The sequence below is a fragment of the Macaca fascicularis genome, chromosome 20, assembly GCF_037993035.2.
Source record: "Macaca fascicularis isolate 582-1 chromosome 20, T2T-MFA8v1.1".
Taxonomy (NCBI): Eukaryota; Metazoa; Chordata; class Mammalia; order Primates; family Cercopithecidae; genus Macaca; species Macaca fascicularis.
The window spans coordinates 5365182-5389441 of NC_088394.1; the positions used below are offsets into that span (position 1 = coordinate 5365182).

At 48.4% G+C, this 24260-nt stretch overlaps 1 protein-coding gene across 3 annotated transcripts in view; it reads left to right on the forward strand.

The window, feature by feature from the left end:
- Positions 1 to 438: 438 nt before the first annotated feature.
- C20H16orf96 (chromosome 20 C16orf96 homolog) overlaps positions 439 to 24260 on the forward strand; it is a 52320-nt gene continuing 28498 nt past the window's right edge. For 2 of the 3 annotated variants that reach the window (XM_065536901.2, XM_065536903.2), the window contains exons 1-2: positions 712 to 861; positions 10052 to 10871. In XM_065536901.2, the coding sequence (XP_065392973.1) occupies positions 10452 to 10871 (420 nt within the window). In that variant the 5' untranslated portion in view covers positions 712 to 861; positions 10052 to 10451. Of the gene's footprint in view, positions 862 to 10051; positions 10872 to 24260 lie in introns of all 3 variants that reach the window. The other variant, XM_065536902.2, reaches the window with a different exon arrangement.

Here is a 24260-nt window from a genome sequence, read left to right on the forward strand (position 1 = left end):
TGCCCCGGCCTCCCAAAGTGCTGGGATTACAGGCGTGAGCCGCTGCACCCAGCCAGGGTGCTCAGTTTCAGCAAGAATTCTGTTGAATTGATTTAGCCAGAATCGCCCCTGCATATCTGACCAAATTTCACAACCCCCATCATCCTCCAGGTGATATTTGATCACCCTGACCTGCCCTCAGCAAGACTCTTGTTAGACTCAATTTAGCAAAGAATTACCCTACTCTCTTAGTAACTTTCCATCCACCAACAGCACCCACCTCCCACTGCTTGGCTATCAGTCTCTGTTTTCTCTTGTTGTATTCGGAGTTGAGCCATTTCTGTACTGAGGTCTCTTTTCCCCTATTGCAGTAGTCCTGAATAAAATCTGTTTTTACACCTTTAACTACTGTCTAGCTCTAGTTTTCTTTTTCTCTTTTTCTTTCTTTTTTTGATACAGAATCTCGCTCTGTTGCCCAGGCTGGAGTGCAATGGCGCAATCTCGGCTCACCACAGCTTCCGCTTCCCAGGTTCAAGTGATTCTCCTGCCTCAGCTTCCTGAGTAGCTGGGATTACAGGCGCACACTACCATGCCCAGCTAATGTTTGTATTTTTAGTAGAGACACGGTTTCACCATGTTGACCAGGCTGATCTCAAACTCCTGACCTCATGATCCGCCCACCTTGGCCTCCCAGAGTGCTGGAATTACAGGCATGAGCCACCATGCCCAGCCTCTTTTTTTTTTTATCTTTTTTTAAGACACAGGGTCTCACTGTGTTGCCCAGGCTGGAGTGCAGTGGCGTGATCATGGCTCACTGCAGCCTCGACCTTCCAGGCTCAAGCAATCCTCCTGCCTCAGCCTCCTGAGGAGCTATGACTACAGGTATGTGCCATTATGCCCAGCTATTTATTTGTTATTTTTGTAGAGACAGGATCTCACTGCATTGCCCAGGCAGGCCTCAAACTCCTGAGTTCAAGCAGTCCTCCCGCCTTAGCCTCCCAGAGTGCTGAGATTACAGGCATCAGCCACCACACCCAACAGCTCTGGTTTTCTTTGACACCACCAAAATGTTCATCAACTGTTGAGTGGATAAACAACATGTGATCTCTCCATATGATGGAATATTATTCATTCCATAAAAAGGAACGAAGCACTGATCCATGCTACAACGTGGCTAAACCTTAAGAACATTCTGAGTGAAAGAAGTCATCCATTTCTCTCTTTTTTTTTTTTTTTTGTCTTTTTTCCTTTTTGTGGAGAATAGGGTCTCGATATATTGCCCTTGCAAGTCTCTAACTCATAGGCTCAAGCTATCCTCCTGCCACGGCCTTCCTGAGAGCTGGGATTACAGGCATGAGCCACCAGCCCCGGCAAAAAAAGCTCCTCCTAAGTGAAAGAAGCCAGTCACAGAAGACCATTTATTGCTTTTTTCTTTTGAGACAGAGTCTCGCTCTGTCGCCCAGGCTGGAGTACGGTGGTGTGATCTTGGCTCACTGGAACCTCCACATCCCAGGTTCAAGCGATTTTCCTGCCTTAGCCTCCCAAGTAGCTGGAATTACAGCTGTGTCCACTACCACACCCAGCTGATTTTTGTTTTTATGGTACAGATAGGGTTTCACCTTGTTGGCCAGGCTGGTCTCAAACTCCTGACCTCAAGTTATCCCCCGACCTTGGCCTCCCAAAGTGCTGGGATTACAGGTGTGAGCCACTGTGCACGGCCCACTTATTGTGTGATTCAGTTTACATAAAATGTCCAGAATAGGCAAACCCATAGAGACAGAAAGTCAGAAAATAGATTAGTGGTTACCTAGGGCGGGGGGAGTTCAGGCGAAATGGGAGGTAAGTGCTAATGGGTACGGGTTTTCTTTCTCTCTCTCTCTCTCTCTCTCCTTCTCTCTCTTTCTCTTTCCTTCCTTGCTTCCTTCTTGCCTCCCTCTCTCTCTCACTCACTCTCACTTTTTCTTTCCCTCCCTCCCTCCCTTCCTTCACCTCCCTCCTTCCCTCCTTCCCTCCCTCCTTCCCTCCTTCCCTCCCTCCTTTCCTTCCTTGAGAGAGGGTCTCCCGGTATTGCCCAGGTTGGTCCAAACTCCTGAGCTCAAGCCATCTTCAGTCCTCCTTCCTCAGCTTCCTGGGTAGAGCTGAGATTACAGGGGTGAGCCACTGTGCCCGGCTGAGTTTTCTTTTTAGGGTAATGAAATGTTCTAAAATTGATTGTCATGATGTTTGCAACCATCGGCAAATATACTAAAAGCCATTGAATTGTGCATTTTAAATGGATGGATTGTATGTTAGATGAATTATATCTTAATAAGGCTGTTATCAAAAAAGGAAGGGCAGGGCCACACAAAAAGTAACTCCGGAAGAATTCAGACGTGATGAAATAACAAAGTAAACGCAGGCCTAGAGACAGGACGATGTTCCTCATATTCCTGCCTCACTCGCTGTCAGATCAGGAGCCCATGGCTGTCCGGAATGGTATTATTTTCAGGCTTGCAGTGGAGCTGCTTGTGTCACCTTTTCCTGGGCAACGTTCACCTTCTGCAGAACGCAGCTCCTCCTCCCTGGCAACTGAGGCGCACCTCTGAGCCTCACATCGGTACTGCAAAGCCACCACCTTTTATTTTTAGTCCAGATTTCACCATAACTGGGGCAGCAGGAGTGCTATAGGCCCGGGACATCTTCAGTGACAGGTGTTTTTCCACCTCGTGGCACCTGCTACCAGAAGACCATTCTCCCACCAGTGGGGGAACACCTGCTGGCCTTCAGCAGGGCCAGCCCATGGGGTTCCCAAGAACTTTTGCTCCTAAAAGTATGAAAAGCAGGAACTGAGCTGGGCGTGGTGGCTCATGCCTGTAATCCCAGCCCTCTGGGAGGCCAGGGCAGGCAGATCACCTGAGGTCAGGAGTTTGAGACCAGCCTGGCCAACATGGTGAAACCTGTCTCTACTAAAGATACAACAATTAGCCAGGCATGGTGGGGCATGCCTGTAATCCCTGCTACTTGGGAGGCTGAGGCAGGAGAATCGCTTGAACCCGGGAGGCAGAGGTTGCAGTGCGCCAAGGTTGCAGTGTCACACCATTGCACTCCAGCCTGGATGACAAAGTGAGACAAGAAAGAGAGAAAGAGAGAAAAGCAGAGCTCTTCCACTTTCTCTACAACCAGTGCCATCTGCTGGCAACACAGTGGCCCCGGGGATGTGGTGGAGTCCCTTCCTTGCCTTGCCTTGCCTGTCTTGCAGTTGGCATTACAGAGACCCAGGGGTAATGTTTATCTCTCTTTCTTTAGTTATTTTAGGCCAGAGTTAAAATAAGAGCCGAGTATCTCATGGAGACCCCATTTTAAAAAGTGCATACGAGTGTTAAGCTTGAAGAATTTTCACAAACCTCACTTGCTAGTGCAAGCAGCACCATATCAAGACAGAACACTAGCTGGGCGCAGTTGCTCACACCTGTGATCTCAGCCAAGGCAGGTGGATCATCTGAGGTGAGGAATTCGAGACCAGCCTGGCCAACATGGGGAAACCTTATCTCTACTACAAATACAAAAATCAGTCGGGCAGGGTTGCGGGCGCCTGCGATCCCAGGTACTTGGGAGGCTAAGGCAGGAGAATCGCTTGAATCTGGGAGGCAGAGGTTGCAGTGAGCCAATATCACATCACTGCACTCCAGCCTGGGCAACAGAGGGAGACCCTGTCTCAAAAAAATAAAGCAAAATAAAATAAAAAAGAGCCTGGCGTCTCCCGACTCTCTTGCTCCTCTCTCACCATGCGACATGCCGGCTCCCCCTCACCTTCCACAATGTGAAGCTTCCTGAGGCCTCACCAGAAGCAGATGTTGGCTCTGTGCTTTGTGTACAGCCTGCAGAACTGTGAGCCAAATAAACTTCTTTTCTTTATCATTTACCCAGTCTTGGGTATTCTTTTATAGCAATGCAAATGAACTCATGTACTCACTTTGCCTGTTTCTGTATTTTCTGTTATTGAGCTAGTTAGAGCATACAGTGGGTAATTATTATTATTTTTTTTTTGAGACAGAGTTTCACTCTTGTTACCCCCGCTGGAGTGCAATGATGTGATCTCAGCTTACTGCAACCTCTGCCTCCCGGGCTTAAGCGATTCTCCTACCTCAGCCTCCCAAGTAGCTGGGATTACATGTGCCCGCCACTACGCCCAGCTAATTTTTGTAATTTTAGTAGAGATGGGGTTTCACCATGTTGGGCAGGTTGATCTCGAAGTACGGACCTCATGTGATCCGCCCATCTCAGCCTCCCACAGTGCTGAGAGTATAGTAATTTTCGTAATACAAAACCCCAGGGCATTTTGAATGCAGTTCTGCGCATCAGAGCAAAGACTGACTGGTCCAAGAAGGTACCTCTCTCCTCCCATGTTCTCTGCTTCCTCCTTGGCCGCCTCTGCAGCATCAAGCTAATGCATTGTTGCCTTGAAAGCCTCAAATAATGTTCTCATTTTGGGAGATGCAGCTTACGTCAGTGAGCACTTTGTGCTGGGGACCATGCCATACTCCTTACCTCCCTTCATCTCGACAAGGAACCTGCAGATGTTTACCTCCAGCTCCGAAACCTACATGGAGGGCTTAAGGCACAGGCTCAGGGGCACACAGCCCATGCCCAGTAGACCCCAGGTCTTGTGGTTCTAGCCTGATGATCACTGCCCAAGCTGCTCTCCTGGCGTGGGTGTGAGTCAGCACACGCTGAGGTGAGAGAAGAAGCTGTTATATTCAGGCCAGAATTTTTCTGCAAAAATCTTTATTTACACGCAGCAAGAACTGGGAAGGAGTCCATTGGAGCCGAGCCAGCAAAACCCAAGTGGAATCCATGTTGTTGGCCTTTTAATTTGTTTGAATCATTGCATATTCCCAGAACTTTGATACAGAAAAGTGCTCAGGGTCGGACGCAGTGGCTCACGCCTATAATCCCAGGACTTTGGGAGGCTGAGGCCGGAGGACTGCTGGAGGTCAGGAGTTTGAGGCCAGCCTGGCCAACATGGTGAGACCCCCATCTCCACAATACTAAAAATAATTAGCCAGGAGAGGTGGTGCGCACCTATAGTTTTAGCTACTCGGAGGTTGAGGCAGAAGGATTGCCGGAACCCAGGCGTTTGAGGCTGCATGAGCTGTGAACTGCACTCCAGCCTGGGTGACAGTGAGACCCTATCTCAAAAAAGAAGTTCCCATATTAGAAGCTAACAACTTGATAAATTTTCCCAAACTAACCACACCAGCGTGCCCACTCCCCTGCAGCTCGGCTTCATGCTTCCTTCCAAGCATGAGGTCACCCAAGGGTAACCCCTCACCTCACCTCCAACACCTAAGATTTGTTTTCTCCATTTCGGGACTTTGTTTGTTTGTTTGAATGCGATGCACTCAGGCACCAAAGCTTTTTTTTTTTTTTTGAAATAGAGTCTCACTCTGTCGCCCAGGCTGCAGTGCAGTGGCTTGATCTTGGCTGACTGCAAGCTCCGCCTCCCAGGTTCATGCCATGCTCCTGCCTCAGCCTACCCAGTAGCTGGGACTACAGGTGCCCGCCACCATGTCCGGCTAATTTTTTGTATTTTTTTTAGTAGAGATGGGGTTTTACCATGTTAGCCAGGATGGTCTCGATCTGACCTGATGATCCTCCCACCTCGGCCTCCCAAAGTACTGGGATTACAGGCGTGAGCCACTGCGCCCTGCTGTTTGTTTAAGTTCTGGGATACATGTGCTGAACGTGCAGGTCTGTTACATAGGTGTCCATGTGCCATGGTGGTTTGCGGCACCTATCAACCCGTCATCTAGGTTTTAAGCCCCACATGCATTAGGTATTTGTCCTAATGCTCTCCCTCCCCTTGCTTCCCCCACCCCCCTACAGGCCCTGGTGTGTGATGTTCCCCTCCTTGTGTCCATGTGTTCTCATTGTTCAGCTCCCACTTATGAGTGAGAATATGCGGTGTTTGGTTTTCTGTTCCTGTGTTAGTTTGCTGAGGATGATAGTTTCCAGCTTCATCCACGTCCTTGCAAAGGACATGAACTCATCCTTTTTTATGGCTGCAGTTTGGGGACTTTTTATAGTAATGGTTTCATACAGCGTGAACCCTTTTATATATGTCATTCTGCTCAATTTTCTATCTATGAAAGTTGGCCAGGCGCGGTGGCTCACGCCTGTAATCCCAGCACTTTGGGAGGCCAAGGCAGGCGGATCACCTGAGGTCAGGAATCCGAGACCAGCCTTGGCAATGTGGTGAAACCCTGTCTCTACTAAAAATACAAAAACTAGCCTGGCATGGTAGCATACACCTGTAATCCCAGCTACTTGGGAGGCTGAGGCAGGAGAATCGCTTGAACCCAGGAGGTGGAGGTTGCAGTGAGCCAAGATCACACCATTGCACTCCAGCCTGGGCGACAGTGCGAGACTCTGTCTCAAAAAAAAAAAAAAAAAAAAAGAAAAAGAAAAAAGAAAAGAAACTCATCCCACTATTACATGTAGTTGTCTTTGTTCATTCTCACTGCTGTGTCATAGTCTGTTGTTTGAATATGCCATAGTTGGATGGGAATTTTTAGCTAGTATGAGTAGTGCTGTCACAAACATCCTTGTGCATGGTCTGTGTCATTTCCTTGTGGGTTCCGATCAAGGGCTGGACTGGCTGGGTCATAGTGTGTGCAATTTGTCAGCATTGCAGACCCTGCCAAACAGTTTTCCAAAGTCTGCTAATTTCTGCTCTGTCAGAGCAGATGAGAGTTCTGTTGTTCATATGCTTGCCAATGCTTGGTGTTGCCAGATCTTCACATTTAAATGCTAAATTATTCTAAAAGAAACATAAATGGTTACAATGTTACCATTTATTTTATAATATTTCTTTTTTTTTTTTTTTTTTTTTTTTTTTTTTGAGACGGAGTCTCGCTCTGTCGCCCAGGCTGGAGTGCAGTGGCCGGATCTCAGCTCACTGCAAGCTCCGCCTCCCGGGTTCGGGCCATTCTCCTGCCTCAGCCTCCCGAGTACCTGGGACTACAGGCGCCCGCCACCTCGCCCGGCTAGATTTTTGTATTTTTTAGTAGAGACGGGGTTTCACCGTGTTAGCCAGGATGGTCTCGATCTCCTGACCTTGTGATCCGCCCGTCTCAGCCTCCCAAAGTGCTGGGATTACAGGCTTGAGCCACCGTGCCCGGCCTTATTTTATAATATTTCTATCATTAATATGGCCCCATAGAATTGTCAGCTCCTTTGGAGCTATCATCCATTTAGCAAACACTTACTGAGCACCTACTGTGTGCAGGGATCTGTGTTCTGATACTAGAAAGAGAAGAAAGAGAAGGTCTCTATTCTGAAAGAGCTTCGGGAATGCCCTCTCTTCAGGTCTCAGCTCAGATGTCGCCTCCGCAGAGGGGCCTCCTTGGGCACCTTTGCCCAGCCATTATCTCATTGTCTGCCTCCACGCCTGGCTGAAGAGCTCGATTTTGTGGATGGACTAGTAATAACCTCAGCAGAAGCATCTGCTGTGAAGTCAGGAACACAGGATTGATTCACCAGAACATCCCTGAAAATATCCCACTGTTCAATTCAGAAGGAGTTTTCCTGGACGCTTGCTCCCACGGTTCTAGCCGTTGACAAGAGGGGCTGCCAGATCAGTTCTGGTCAAGGAGCGATTTGTGTTTTGTTTTGTTTTGTTTTATTTGAGATGGGGTCTCACTCTTTTGCCCAGGCTGGAGTGCAGGGGTGTGATTCTGGCTCACTGCAGCCTTAAGTAGCTGGGATTACGGGCACACATCACCATGCCCAGCTAATTTTTGTATATTTTTTAGAGATGGGGTTTCACCGTGTTGTGCAGGCTGGTCTCCGACTCCACTCCTGGGCTGAAGCAATCTACCTGCCTCAGCCCCTTGAGTAGTTGGGATTACAGGTGTGAGCCACTACGCCCAGCTAATTTTTTATTTTGTAGAGATGGTGTCTTGCTATGTTGCCCAGGCTGCTCTCCAACTCCTGGATTCAAGCAATCCACTCACCTTGGCTTCCCAAAGTGCTGGGATTACAGGCGTTAGCCACGGCACCTGACTGCAAGAAATGTTTCCATCAGCACTGGCCTGGCATGTTACATATGTTGTTTCTAGCCCCGATGTTTTATTTCCCCATTTAGTGGAGAGGGAAGCTGAGGCTCAGAGAGGTTAAGTCATTTCCTCAAGATTCCACAGCTGGTGCAAGGATTTGCCTCCCCAACTACATGAACTCAATGTGGAATCCCTCAGCAGGAGCCCAACTACATGAACTCAATGTGGAATCCCTCAGCAGGGCTCCTGCTGTGTGGCGTGGGCCGGGAATGTGGGATCACAGTGCTGGCTGGGCTGGGAGTCAGGGCTCCTGGTGTTAAGCCGAGAGCGTCCCTGCAGACTTTCCCAGGAGACAAGCAGGCTGGGATTCTCTTGTCCTAGAACTGACCAAGCAGAGCCGGACCATACCTCGTATCTCCACGCAGCCTCCTGGTCCTGTGGCAGCTGGCTCATGGCCATGTCCTTATGATGTCAGAGCAGGGCTGAGACCCTGCTTGGGAACACAGGGGTTATGTAGAGCCCAGCTCAAGCAGAGAGCAGAGCAGGGTCTGGGGAGGGCACCGTCACTTGGGCAGGGACATGCAGGGCCTAGAAAGGACAACACCTTTTTTTTTTTTTTTTTTTTTGAGACGGAGTCTCGCTGTGTCACCAGGCTGGAGTGCAGTGGCACAATTTTGGCTCACTGCAACCTCTGCCTCAAGCGATTCTCCTGCCTCAGCCTCCCGAGTAACTGGGACTATAGGCGCACACCACCATGCCTGGCTAATTTTTGTATTTTTAGTAGAGACGGGGTTTCACCATGTTGGCCAGGATGGTCTCCATCTCTTGACCTCGTGGTCCGCCCACCTCAGCCTCCCAAAGTGCTGGGATTACAGGTGTGAGCCACTGCGCCTGGCCAACAATGCATTTCTTACCGCCTGGGCTCTCCTTCCCAGAAAATGGAACACTTGTCCAGGTGTGGTGGCTCACACCTGTAATCCCAGCACTTTGGGAGGCTGAGGCGGGCAGATCACCTGAGGTCAGGAGTTTGAGACCATCCTGGTCAACATGGTGAAACCCCATCTCTACTAAAAATACAAAAATTAGCTGGGCCTGGTGGCAGATGCCTGTAATCCCAGCTGCTCGGGAGGTTGAGGCAGGAGAATCACTTGAACCCAGGAGGCGGAGGTTGCAGTGAGCTGAGATTGCACCACTGCACTCCAGCGTGGGTGACAGAGAAAGACTTTGTCACACACACTACACACACACACAAACACACATGAAAATGGAACACTGCAGGGGGCCTTTGGATGTGTCCAGAAATGAACTTAGTTCTTCAGATTCTTTTTTTTTTTTTGAGACAGAATTTCACTCTGTCGCCCAGGCTGGAGTGCGGTGGCGCAATCTTGGCTCACTGAAACCTCCGCCTCCTGGATTTAAGCAATTCTCTGCCTCAGCCTCCAGAGTAGTTGGGATTACAGGCACGTGCCGCCAGGCCCGGCTAATTTTTGTATTTTTAATAGAGGCGGGGTTTCACCATCTTGGCCAGGCTGGTCTTGAATTCCTGACCTCATGGTCCACCCGCCTTGGCCTCCCAAAGTGCTGGGATTACAGGCGTGAGCCACCATGCCCAGCCTTTTTTCTTTTCTTTTCTTTCATTTATTTATTTATTTATTTATTTATTTATTCTGAGACAAGGTCTCACTCTGTTGCCCAGGCTAAGTGCAGTGGCACAGTCATAGCTTACTCACTGCAGCCTCAAACTCCTGGCTTCGAGCAATCCTCCCACCCTATCCTCCTGAGTAACTGGGAGTACAGATGTGCGCCAGCACACCCAGCTAATTAAAATTTTTTTTTAGAAACAGGGTCTCACTATGTTGCCCAGGCTGCTCTCAAACTATTGGCTTCAAGCAGTCCTCCCGCCTTTGCCTCCCCAAAGTGCTGGGATTACAGGCGTGAGTCCCCACACCCACCCGGCCAGTACTTCAGATTCTTATCCCTTTGTAAAACCTCGGTCTTCCTAACTCCAAGAAACCTGTCTTCTGCCCGGATTCTAGAGAATTCCGAGGAGGGAGCTGCCTCTCCATCCCTTCCATATGTGCTTCTAGGAAAAAATTATCAGTCTCACATCACCAGAGGGCTGGAATAAAGAGGCTGCTATTCAAACATTCCTCCAATATTAACTGAGCACCTTCTCTGGGTGAGGCTCACCAGGGAGCACCTGCCCCACTCCAGACTTGGAAGTGTGCCCATTTCACCACATTCTTTGGTGTCCTGGCAACCAGAGACTCTGATCTGAGCTCCAGCCAGAACAGAGGCCATTCCTCCCTGACCGCTGTGACTCACCACCACCCAAGCCTCTGAGGACCAGTCCGTGTAGCTCTCAGGACCACTGAAAGCTATCCCTTGTCCTCGAGGACGTCCGGAACCCCAGCCCCACTGACCTACTCCGGCAGGATGAGCTTCTCACTCACGTTCACCGAACTGGCCAACATCGCCATCCCACAGTGCGGGGTGCTGAACTTCAAGGCCCTGCACCTCCTGCTGCACGGCATCTTGGAGCACATCCACATGGCTGAGCTCAAGAAGGTCCTCTCGGGGGATGAGGACTTCTTGCAGACCTCGCAGGTGGTCATTGTGCCCAGGGAAGGAGATGCCCAGCCCATTCTCAACCCCATGAAGAGGCTCAGCAATGTCTTCGACCATGTGGTGAGCCGCCTCGACAAGATGGAAAACCAGCTGGCCCTGCTGCAGGACCTGCCCTCCACCGCCCAGCTGCTGGAAGCCAGTCAGGGCACTGCCCGGCCCATCCAGGACCTGTGGCATCTGATCAAGCTCCGGAAGACGGTGGAGGGTCACGATGAAGTCATGGCCAAGGTACACCACCAGCCTCCAGACACTTCCTTTCCCCCCTCACCACTTGCTGTCTCCAGGGACGTCTTTTTTGTTTTTGAGATGGAGTCTTGCTCTGTCGCCCAGGCTGGAGTGCAGAGGCGCGATATCGGCTCACTGTAACCTCTGCCTCCCCGGTTCAGATTCTCCTGCCTCAGCCTCCCTAGTAGCTAGGATTACGGGTGCCCGCCACCACACCCGGCTAATTTTTGCATTTTTAGTAGAGATGGCGTTTCACTATGTTGGCCAGGCTGGTCTCGAACACCTGATCTCAAGTGATCCACCTGCCTCGGCCTCCCAAAGTCCTGGGATGATAAGAATGAGCCACTGCTCCCAGCCCTCTCCTGGGACATCTTGTTGCTTATTCCGCCATGATGGGCCATCCCCTTATGCAGAGTGGGAAGAAGGCGGCTTTAGAGTCAGGCACAACCAAAATGCCAAGCTTGCAGCCTCCATCAAGTATTGCAAAGAAGTCAGACACAAAAGGCCACCCAATGTATGATTCCATTTATATAAAATGTCCAGAATAGGCAAATCCATGGAGACAGAAAGCAGTGGTTGCCAGGGGCTGGGAGGAAGAGAGAATGGGGAATAATTGCTTTGTGGATACAGGGTTTCCTTTTTGGGGTGATGAAAATGTTTTGGAACTTGATGGAGGTGATAGTTGTACAGCCTCGTTGGTGTACTAAATGACACCAAATTGTTCACTTAAAAATGGCTAATTGTACATGAGGTGAATTTCACTCCAATTTTTTTTTAAGACAGGGTCTCACTCTGTCACCCAGGCTGGAGTGCAGTGACTCAGTCATGGCTCACTGTAGCCTCGTCCTGCCAGACTCAAGCAATCCTCCCACCTCAGCCTCCCGAGTAGCTGGGACCACAGGTATGCACCACTGCACCTGGCTAATTTTTGTATTCTTTGTAGAGATAGGGTCTCCTCATGTTGCCCAGGCTAGACTCAAACTCCTAGGCTCCATTCATTCTCCCGCTTTGGCCTCCCAAAGTGCTGGGATTACAAGTGTGAGCCACTGCGCTTGGCCTTACCCCAATTTCTAAAAAATGCCTGGAAGAGCTACCATGGGAGAGGTACCAGAGTAGTCATGGTGAACAGGCATGCCCAGCCTAGCAGGGGAGATAGACACAAGTGAGTGGGAACCTCCAAGAACCAGTACTGTGAGGAGCAGCGAAGAGGCATTCCTTCTGTCTTATAGGTGAGGAAACTGACATTCAGAGGAGATCAGTGATTTGCTGAAGGCCCAGCAGCCAGTGGGCAAGGGAGCTGCGAGCTGAGGCGGGGCCTCTGATCCTGGCTTACCTTTGACTACTGACCCCTGCTAACCCCGACCAGCACATGGACAGTGTTCAATTACTGGCAGCCCAAGAAGAAATAAGAAAGGGAAAATAAGCTGGGCATAGTGGCTCACACCTATAATCCCAGCACTTTGGGAGGCCAAGACAGGATGATCTTGGAGTTCAAGACCAGCCTGGGCAGCATAGTGAGACCTCATCTCTACAAAAATAAAAATAAAAAAATTAGCCGGGTGTGGTGGCATCCACCTGTAATCTTACCTCCTCAGGAGGCTGAGGTGGGAGAATCACTTAACCCCAGGAGTTGGAAGCTGCAGTGAGCTGTAGTCACTCCCCTGAACTCCAGCCTGGGGGACAGAGCAAGACCCCATGTCTAAAAATAATAATAATAATTTGGCCGGGCACAGTGGCTCACACCTGTAATCCCAGCATTTTGGGAGGCCAACGCGGGTGGATCACCTGAGGTGAGGAGTTCGAGACCAGCCTGGCCAACATGGTGAAACCCCGTCTCTACTAAAAATACAAAAAATTAGCCGAGTGTGGTGGCAGGCACCTGTAATCCCAGCTTCTCTGGAGGCTGAGGCAGGAGAATTGTTTGAGCCTGGAAGGCAGATGTTGCAGTGAGTTGAGATCGCACCACTGCCCTCCAGCCTGGGTGACAGACAGCCTCTTGTCTCCAAAAACCATCCAGCAATGACTGCCTTCCTATCCCTGAAGGCAGCATGTCCTAGTCCTCTCTGAGCCAGGCTGTGCCCATTGATGTGTCCAGCTGGATATCCCTGGGAGTCAGGGCCGTTTCCAGAGTGTTCCCAAGTTAACACTCTTCTCTTTCAAATTGAGGGAAAATTGGCCAGGTGCGGTGACTCACACCTGTAATCCCAGCACTTTGGGAGGCCGAGGCAGGTGGATCATTTGAAGTCAGGAGTTTGAGACCAGCCTGGCCAACATGGTGAAACCCCATCTTTACTAAAAATACAAAAAAAAAAAAAAAATTAGGCAGGCGTGGCGGCGCATGCCTGTAATCCCGGCTATTCAGGAGACTGAGGCACGAGAATCGCTTGAACCTCGGAGGTGGAGGTTCCAGTGAGTGGAGATCGTGCCACTGCTCTCCAGCCTAGGCGACAGAGCAAGACTCCATCTCAAAGAGATAAATTAAAAATAAATAAATAAATTGAGGAGAAATTGACCTAACATAAAATCAGCCATTTAAAAGTGGATATTAAACACTGAATTAATGAAAATTCAGTGGCACATGATACATTGACATTGTTGTGCAGCCAGCCACCTCTATCTAGTTCTAAGCCATTTCCATCACCCTGAAAGGAAACCCTGTTTCCCCATTACTCCTCCTCCCTGCAATCCCTGGCAACCACTAATCTGCTTTCTGTCTTATGGATTTGCCTATTCTGGGCATTCCATCTAAAGGTGTAATCCGTATATTTCATAGAGACAGAAAGTAGATTAGTGGTTTCCGGGGGCTTGGGAAGAGGGGAACAGAGAGAGACTGTAACAGGGACGGGATTTCCTTTTAGGAGAATGAAGTGTCTTGGAAGTAGATAGTGTACCGTGTACCAAATGCCATCAAATGGTACACCTCATTTTTATTTTATTTTTATTTTTTTGAGACAGAGTCTCACTTTGTCATCCAGGCTGGAGTGCAGTGGTGCAATCTCTGCTCACTGCAACCTCTGCCTCCAAGGGTCGAGTGATTCTCGTGTCTCAGCCTCCTGAGTAGCTGGAAATGCCACCACGCCTGGCTAATTTTTCTTTGCATCTTTATTATATATATATATAATATATTATGTATATATATATTTGGTTTTGATATGGAGTCTCACTCTGTTGCCCAGGCTGGAGTGCAGTCGTGCGGTCTTGGCTCACTGCAACCTCTGCCTCCCAGGTTCAAGCAGTTCTCCTGCCTCAGCCTCCTGAGTAGCTGGGACTATAGGTGCCCGCCACCACACCCAGCTAATTTTTGTATTTTTAGTTGAGACGTGGTTTCACCATGTTGGCCAGGATGGTCTTGATCTCCTGACCTTGTGATCCACCCGCCTTGGCTTCCCAAAGTGCTGAGATTACAGGCATGAGCCACTGCACCTGGCCAATACTAAAATATTTTTATATTTTTATACTTTAATATTATGTGTATTTTATCACACAAAAAAAGCAGAGATTGGCAGAATAGATAAAAAACAAACCAAAAAACATGACCCAACTACTATATGCTGCTTGCAAGAGACACACTTAAGATTCAAAGACACAAATAGGGCCAGGCACGGTGGCATGCACCTGTAATCTCAGCTCTTTGGGAGGCTGAGGCAAGAGGATCACTTGAGCCCAGGAGTTGGTGATTGCAGTAAGCTCTGATCGCTCCACTGCACTCCAGCCTGGGTGACAGAGTGAGATCCTGTCTCTGCGAAAAAAAGACAAGACACAAATAGTTTAAAAGTAAAATGATATAAAAAGATATTCCAGCGGGGCACAGTGGCTCACCCCTATAATCCCAACACTTTGGGAGGCTGAGGTGGGAGGATCACCTGAGGTCAGGAATTCAAGACCAGCCTGACCAACACGGAGAAACCCGTCTCTACTAAAAATACAAAATTAGCTGGGTGTGGTGGCGCATGCCTGTAGTCCCAGCTACTTGGGAGGCTGAGGCAGGAAAATCGCTTGAACCCGGGAGGCGGAATTTGCAGTGAACTGAGATCGTGCCACCACACTCCAGCCTGGGCAACAAAAGCAAAACTCCATCTCAAAACAATAAAAAAAGATATTCCTTGCAAGCAGTGACCAGAGGAGAGTGGGATCTTCTCAGACAAGACAGACTTTAAGACAAAAATTGTTACTAGAGGCAGGTCTGCCGGGGGTGGCCGAGGGCAAGTTATGAGGGCCTTGCAGGCAGGATGGGTGGATACCAGGATCCAAGGTGGCGATGCCCCAGAGGCAGCTTGCCCCCTGGCCTGCCTTGATGGATGAAGGCTTCTAAAAAGCAGGTCAACAGGGCAACCCACCCAGCTCACAAAAGGCACTCGTGGACAGGTTCAGACCTAGCTGTACAGCCTTCAGGACTGTGCGCCGCTGAGGAATGTCCCTGTCATTAGAGAATCTTGCCTTGTCCCAGCCTGACTGAAGTTGCCCAAGGTTCCCACAATGACCCATTCAAGAGGGTTGCCATGGCAGCTGGTTCTAGAATGGTGCAAACTGCATAGTTTACTGTCTGCACCCACCGACTAGTGAGGCTGCCTAGGGGTCACCTGGCAAATGTGTTTTACAGTGTTCCTTTCGCAGGTCCCCGTCTGCCTCCTTCAGGCCTCGGTTTTTCTTTTTTCTTTTTTTTTTTTTTTTTGAGACGGAGTCTCGCTCTGTTGCCCAGGCTGGAGTGCAGTGGCCGGATCTCAGCTCACTGCAAGCTCCACCTCCTGGGTTCACGCCATTCTGCTGCCTCAGCCTCCCGAGCAGGTGGGACTACAGGCACCCGCCACCACGCCCGGCTAATTTTTTGTATTTTTAGTAGAGACAAGGTTTCACTATGGTCTCGATCTCCTGACCTCGTGATCCGCCCGCCTCAGCCTCCCAAAGTGCTGGGATTACAGGCGTGAGCCACCGCGCCCGGCTAGGCCTCGGTTTTTCTCCCCTGTAGTGATAACCGCTTGCTGCTGGCCTCACAGGAGAATACCAGGGATGATGTCAGCTGCTTGTTGTTGAAACTGTTTCGTCTAACCCTGTTTCCATAACATTGTGGGTCCAAGGCTTAGGGGATTTTTTAAAATTGTAGAAAACCTTTAATTTATTGATCTTTTTGAGGGAATTAGATGCATCACCACTGCATTACAACTAAGCCATTAATCCTGCAGCTTCTTCAACATTAACTGGTTCACTTTCATGATGCCAATGGGGAATCAGTTCTTTCTACAGATGTTCAAGAGAAAGGATTGCCGGGTGCGGTGGCTCATGCCTGTAATCCCACCACTTTGAGAGGCTGAGGTGGGAGGATCGCTTGAGCCCAGGAGTTAAGACCAGCCTGAGCAACATGGCAAGACTCCCTTTGTACCAAAAAATTTCAAAATGGGCTGGGCATGGTGGTGTGCCTGTAGTCCCGGTACTCAGGAGGCTGAGGCAGGATTGCTTGAGCCTGGGAGGTCGAGGCTGCAGTGAGCTATTATTAATATTACAGCCTGGACAATGGAACAAGACTGTCTCAAACTGAAAAAAAAAAAGAGAAAAGCCTTTTGAGAAGTGTGCAAGTTCTTTTATATATTTACAAAACCTTTATTCACTCTGTTAATTTTTTTTGTTTTTATTTTTAAGGCAGGGTCTCACTCTTTTGCCCTGGCTGGGGTGCAGTGGCACGATCTCAGCTCACTGCAGCCTCAACCTCCCGGGCTCAACCCTTGAGGCAATCCTACCACCTCAACCTCCTGAATAGGTAGGACTACAGGCCTGTGCCACCACACTAACTAATCTTTGTATTTTTTGTAGAGACAGGGTGTTGCCATGTTCCCCAGGCTGGTCTCGAACTCTTGGGCTCAAGTAATCCTCCCACTTCGACCCAAAGTGCTGGGATTATAGGTTTGAGCCACTGTGCCCACCCTCTGTTAACCATTTTTTTTTTTTTTTTTTTTTTGAGATGGAGTCTCACTCTGTTGCCCAGGCTGGAGGGCAGCAGCATAATCTTGGCTTACTGCAGCCTCTGCCTCCCAGGTTCAAGCGATTCTCCTGCTTCAGCTTCCTGAGTAACTGGGATTACAAGCGTGCCTGGCCTCTGTTGACTTTTAAATCATAACATTTGTCTTAAGACTAGTGGTGGCCGGGCGCGGTGGCTCAAGCCTGTAATCCCAGCACTTTGGGAGGCCGAGGCGGGCGGATCACAAGGTCAGGAGATCGAGACCACAGTGAAACCCCGTCTCTACTAAAAATACAAAAAATTAGCCGGGCGCGGTGGCGGGCGCCTGTAGTCCCAGCTACTAAGGAGGCTGAGGCAGGAGAATGGCGGGAACCTGGGAGGCGGAGCTTGCAGTGAGCCGAGATCGCGCCACTGCACTCCAGCCTGGGCAACAGCGTGAGACTCCGTCTCAAAAAAAAAAAAAAAAAAAAAAAAAAAAAAAAAGACTAGTGGTAACTGCCAGATATGGTGGCTCACACCTATAATCCCAGCACTTTTAGAGGCCGAAAAAAAAGAAGAAAAAAAGATTAGCGGTAACTGGTTTTGCTTTGTTTTTAGCCTTAAAGTGTTTTTGGCTGGCTTTATGAAGTCTGTTCCTGGACTTCTGCCCTCCTGATTTGTTCTTGGCCATTGTCAGACTTGGTTGGATATGTGCACATAGCGTCTGCAGCTCAGGTGATGCCATCTGCATGCACAGTGTCCAGGAAGTCCCTGGGAGGGGGATCCGGTCTAAGGGGGATGCTAACAACCTGTTGTTGCTTTCTTTATTTCTAAACTCCCTCCCCATTTTACTCCCCCAGGAACTACAAAGCACCTGCTGTATATTGCTCAGGTTAAAATGATTTCACATTTAAATTGGATTTTAAGGCTGGGAGTGGTGGTTCACGCCTATAATCCCAGCACTTTGGGAGGCTGAGGCAGGAGGATCACCTGAGCTCAGAAGTTCCAGACCAGCCTGGCCAACATGGTGAAACCTTGTCTTTACGAAAAATACAAAAATTAGCTGGGCGTGGTGGCGCGTGCCTATAGTCCCAGCCACTCGGGACGCTGAGGCAGGAGAGCTGCTTGAACCCGAGAGGTAGAGATTTCAGTGAACCGAGATCGTGCCACTGCACTCCAGCCTGAGCAACAGAGCAAAACTCCATCTCAAAATAAATAAATAAATAAATAAATAAATAAATAAATAAATTACAAATAAAAACTGGATTTTCACTATTTCGTAACATTGCTTAAAGGTGTGGAAGACCCTTTGGGGTGTTAGAGTACCAAGGTTGCTATAATTGCAGTAATGGTAACGAACACTCAGATGAGGTTGGTGTCACCTTCACAGAGTGTCGTGAAGTGCTGTCACATTCCTCGCTTCCATGGAGGGAAACATTAGCATTCCTATTTTCCAAAGTCCTGGATGTGACCGTGTAGACAAGTCTAGCTGCTTGTCTGAGGTGGTGTTTGCTTTAGCCCCTTTTTCAGGCCTCTTAAGGCCTTTGGGCCCTAGCTCAACCCCAGCATCCTTGAAGCCCTCGTGAGAGAGAGAGCGAGCAGGTTTGGACAAGCCCTGCTTCGAGGACTATGGCAGGGGTCAGCTTCTGGAAGGGCAGCCGTCGGGAACTCACTTTCCCTTGAATTCAGCTGCATCTAAGCTCTGAATGTGGCCCAGTCACCCTGGGCAGAAACAAGACCTGAGCCACTTTCCCCACAGCTCTCTCTCCTGCCCCTTCTGCCCCAGGACAGGAGTCCAGAGCATGTCCCCCACATGTGAGGCAGCAGGTAGATCTTGGGTGAGAAACCTCTTACTGCATATCACACAGAGGCGGAGGTTGTAGTAAGCTGAGATGGCACCACTGCGATCTCCATGCGAGATGCACGGAATCCCACTCTGTCGCCCAGGCTGGAGTACGGTGGCACAGTCTTGGCTCACTGCAACCTCCACCTCCTGGGTTTAAGCGATTCTTGTGCCCCAGCCTCCCGAGTAGCTGAGATTACAGGTGCCTACCACCACGCCCAGCTAATTTTTGTATTTTTGGTAGAGACGGGGTTTCATCATGTTGGCCAGGCTCGTCTCGAACTCCTGACCTCAGGTGATCCACCCACTTTGGCCTCCCGAGGTGCTGGGATTATAGGCATGAGCCACCACACCCGGCCTTGTTTCCACCTTTTGACTGTTATGAATATGCTGCTATAAGCATTCATGTACAAACTTTTGTTTTGTTTTTAGGGACAAGGTCTTGCTCTGTTGCCCTGGCTGGAGTTCAGTGGTGCCATCATAGCTCACTGCAGCCTCAAACTCCTGATCTCAAGCGATCCTCCCACCTCTGCCTCCCAAATTTCTGGGAATACAGGCGCTTGCCACCATGCCTGGCTAATTTTTACGTTTTATGTAGAGATGTGGTCTTGCTGTGTTGCCCACACTGGTCTTGAACTCCTGGCCTCAAGCAGTCTTCCACCTTGGCCTCCAAAAGCAGTAGGATTACAGACGTGAGCTACCACGCCTGGCCCATGTGTGCAAGTTTTTGTATGGACCTATGTTTCCATTTCTTTTGGGAATATACCTAGGATTAGAATTGGTGATCATCTGGTATCTGTATAATCTTGTGAGGAACTGCCACACTGACTTCTAAAATGGCTGCACAATTTACATTCCCACCAGCGGTGTATGAGAATTACAGTTTCTCCTTGTGGTTAACAGCACTTATTATCTGACTTTCGATTCTGACCATCCTACAGAGTTTGAAGTGGTATCCCATTGTAGTTCTGATTTTCATTTCCCTGATGACGATGGACGTTGAGCATCTTTTCTTTTTATGTGCTTATTGGCCATTTGCACATCGTCTTTGGAGAAATGTCTATTCAGATCTTTGTCCATTTTTAAGTGGGTTATTTGTATCATCCAGTTGTAAGAGTTCTTTATATATTCTGGATATATTGGGTCAGATATATGATTTGCAAAATGAGGTTTTCTCCCATTTTGTGGGTTTTATTTTCATTTTCTTGCTGGTGTCTTTTGAAGCACAAAAGGTACTTTTTATTATGACTTGAATCTCTTCACTTGTTATAGGTTTATTCAGATTTTCTATTTCTTCTTGAGTCAGTTTTAATAGTCTGTGCCTTTCTAGGAATTTGTCCATTTCACCTAAATTATCTAATTTGTCCGCATGCAATTGTTTATTAGTATTTCTTTATAATCCTTTTTATTTCTGTAGAGTCAATAGAATGTCCCCTCTTTCATTTCTGATTCTAATAATTTGAGTCTGATTCTTGGCCAATCTAGCTAAAAGTATGTCAATTTTGTTGACCTTTTCAATTAACCAGTGTTTAGTTTCATTGATTTTTCTCTACTATTTTTTTCATCCTCTATTTCATTAATTTCACCATACTCTTTGTTATTTTCTTATGTCTATTTGTTTTAGGTTCAGTTTGCTTTACTTTGTCCCAGTGTCTTAAGGTGGAAGGTTAAGTTATTGATTCAAGATCTTTCTTTGTTAATATACTCACTTACAGCAATGAATTTCTCTCTAATCACCACTTTAGCTGCATCCCATAAGTTCTGGTGTGTTGTGCTTTCATTTTAACTCATTTCAAACTAGTTTCTAATTTCTATTGTGATTTCTTCTTTGACATATTTGTTATTTAGTAGAATGTTTTTTTAATTTTTATGTATTTGTGAATTTTCAATAGTTTGTTCTGTTGCCTTTTTTTTTTTTTTTTTTTTTTTTTGAGACGAAGTCTTCCTCTGTCACCAGGATGGAATGCAATGGCATGACCTTGACTTACTACAACCTCTGCTCCTGGGTTCAAGCAATTCTCCTGCCTCAGCCTCCCAAGTAGCTGGAACTACAAGCGTGCACCACCAGGCCCAGCTAATTTTTGTATTTTTAGTAGAGATGGGGTTTCACCATGTTGGCCAGGATGGTCTCGATCTCCTGACTTCATGATCTGCCCGCTGTGGCCTCCCAAAGTGCTGGGATTACAGGTGTGAGCCACCGTGCCCAGCCCGTTTTTGTTTTTTGTTTGTTTGTTTTAAGCCATATTTATGGGAGCCATTGGCAATCCAAGAACTGTTTTATTTTATTTTTGAATTATAGAGATCTCACTCTGTTGCCCAGACTGGTCTGGAACTCCTGAGCTCACATGATACGCCTGCCTCAAGCTCTCAAAGTGCTGGGATTACAGGCATGAGCCACCATACCTGGCCTCTTCTGTTGCTTTCTAATTTAATTCCGTTGTGGTCAGTGTATGTATTTTGCATACTTTCAGTCCTTTTGAAATTTGTTAAGGGTTGTTTTATGGCCTTACCATATGGTCTACCCTGGAGAGCATTCTATGTGCGCTTGAGAATAATATGTATTCTACCATTGTTGAGTGGGGTATTCTGTAAATATCTGTTACATCTAGTTGGTTTATAGCATTGTTCAAATCTTCTCTTTTCTTGCTGGCCTTTTGTTTTGTTAATTTTATTTATTTTATAGAGACAGGGTCTCCCTTTGTTGCCCAGGCTGGTCTGGAACCCCTGGGCTCAAGCCATTCTTCCACCGCAGCCTCCCAAAGTGCTGAGATTACAGGTGTGAGCCACTGAACCCAGCCTCTTGCTGTTCTTTTTTACTTTTACTTTCTTTGTGTGTGTGTGACAGGGTCTCACTCTGTCACCCAAGCTGGAGGGCAGTAGTGCAATCACAGCTTACTTCAGCCTCCACATCCTGGGCTAGGGTGATCCTCCCATCTCATCCTCCCAAGGACCTGGGACTATAGGCATGTGCTACCATGCCTGTCTAATGTTGGTATTTTTTGTAGAGATGGGAGACCACTGTGTTCCCCAGGCTGGTTTCAAACTCCTGGGCTCAAGTGATCCACCTGCCTCAGCGTCCCAAAGTGCTGGGATTAGAGGTGTGAGCCACTGCACCCAGGATACTGTTCTTTTTATCTTGGGTTTTGTTTTTTTGAGATGGGGTCTTATTCTGTCACACAGGCTGGAGAGCAGTGGCATGATCTTGGCTTGCTGCAACCTCTGCCTCCCAGATTCAAGTGATCCTCCTACCTCTTGCCTCCCAAGTAGCTGGGATTACAAGCCAACACCACCACACCTGACTAATTTTTATATTTTTGGTAGAGACAGGGTTTCACCATCCTGGCCAGGCTGGTCTCAAACTCCTGACCTTGAGATTCACTGGCCTCAGCCTCCCAAAGTGCTGGGATTACAGGCGTGGGCCAGCGTGCTGGACTTTGTCTTAGTTATTCTATTCATTATTGAAAATAGGATATTGAAGTCTTGAACTATTCTTGTGAATTAACTATTTCTCCTTTTGTAAATGAGTACCCCCATTTTTCTAAGAGAGTTTATTTTTAAAATTATTTTTTCTTCCTTTCTCCTTCCCCACTGCTCCCCACCTCCTATTTAGCCCTTTAGAAATGCAAAGAGAGGCCTGGTGAGTTGGCTCATGCCTGTAATCCCAGCACTCTGGAAGACCGAGGTGGGCGGATCACTTGAGGTCAGGAGTTTGAAATCAGCCTGGCCAACATGGTGAAACTTCATTAGAGGGGCATGGTGGCATGCCCGTGTAGTCCCAGCTACTTGGGAGACTGAGGTGGGAGAATCACTTGAACCTGTGAGGTGAAGGTTGCCTGGGTGACAGAGTGAGACTCTGTCTCAAAAAAAAAAAAAAAGCAAAGATAGTCTTTGACCCGCCCCTTCACCAGTCACTCCCTACAGGGCAAGTTCATGTAACTCCTGGAGAGTTAAGAGACAGATTTAGAGACCAAAGCATGGCCCCTATAGGACTTTCACCTGGGAACTTTCACCCTTCAGGGGTTGCCTGGGAGCTCACACTCACCAAGAGGGCACGTTGAAAGCGTGCCCACTTGGCCACTTTTACAACTTCTTCCCAGGAAGGTGCCAACTCAGCTGCCCAGTAGATAAGACATCAAGCTCACAAGGAGACCCCTACCCTTGCTGGCTGTATCCTCTACCTCTTTAAAGTGCCCACATTTTGCTCCAGAAGTGAAGCGGCATGTTAGGCCAGGGCGCTTTGCGCCCCTTCCCCAAGCTAGCTTCAGAATAAATTCACTTTATTTTTGGTACCAGACCTTGCTCATGGTAACTGAACCCTGCAATGCAGCGAGCAACCAACGTGCTTTTCAGTTACACTTTCAGTTCTGTCATTGTTTCCTTCATGTATTTTATAAAGGGCTCTGTTGTTAAGTGCATGTATGTTTATAATTATTACATCTTCTAGATACATTGGCCCTCTGAGTGGGAAAAAACTCAGTTTCTTTCACACTACTCTCACAACATGCTTTTTTTTTTTTTTTTTTTTTTTGAGGTAGAGACTCACTTTGTTGTCCAGTCTGGAGTGCAGTGGTGCGTTCTCGGCTCACTGCAGCCTCTGCCTCCCAGGTTCAAGTGATTCTCCTGCCCCAGCTTCCCGAGTAGCTGGGATTACAGGCACGCAACACCAGGCCCTGCTAAGTTTTTGTGTATTTTTAGTAGAAATGGGGTTTCACCACGTTGGCCAGACTGATCTTGAACTCCTGGCCTTGTGTTCTGCCCCCCTCGGTCTCCCAAAGTACTGGGATTATAGGCATGAGCCACCGTGCCCAGCTCGCAACAGACTTCTGATACCAGATGTGTGAGGATTTCTCCCCACAGCAAGCAATCAGTTCTGCAGGCAGGCTGCTTCCCCTTTTGCCCTCCCAGAGCCAGGCTCCACATGGGCCTGAGAGATCCTTTAAAATTGTTAAGTACAGGCCAGATGCGGTGCCTCACACTTGTAATCCCAGCACTTTGGGAGGCTGACGCAGGTGGATCACCTGAGGTCAGGAATTCAAGACCAGCCTAAGCAACGTGATGAAACCCCATCTCTACCAAAAAAAAAATAAAATAAAATACAAAAAATTAGCTGGGCGTGGTGATGCACACCTGTGGTTCCAGCTACTCAGAGGCTGAGGCAGGAGAATCACTTGAGCCCAGGAGGTGGAAGTTGCAGTGAGCTGGGATCGCGCCACTGTACTCCAGCCTGGGCCACAGGGTGAGACTCCAACTTAGAAACAAAAAGCAAATGCAACCCTGTCTCTCCTGCTCCTGATCCTCCAGTGGCTCCTGCCCAGCGATGGGCTGTGCTTCCTCCCTGGCTGACATCTGTCATACAAGAAAGGGCGAAATGCTTCATGATGAGTAACTCCTGGTTTCTGGATATATTCAAATACAGAGCTGCCTCCTTCTCATCCAGGCCACTTGGAGATCAGAGCACTGTTGACTTTAGTAGCATCTCCTGGCCCCCTTGTAGATTCCAGTCTAGGCTTGGGAGAGCCAGGAGGACCTCTTGAACAACGGCTATCGTCAGAAAGCTTCTGCACTTCACTTACCCTCTCCCCCAGCCATACCCGGCTTCACATTTTCTCCTCTTCTTTTG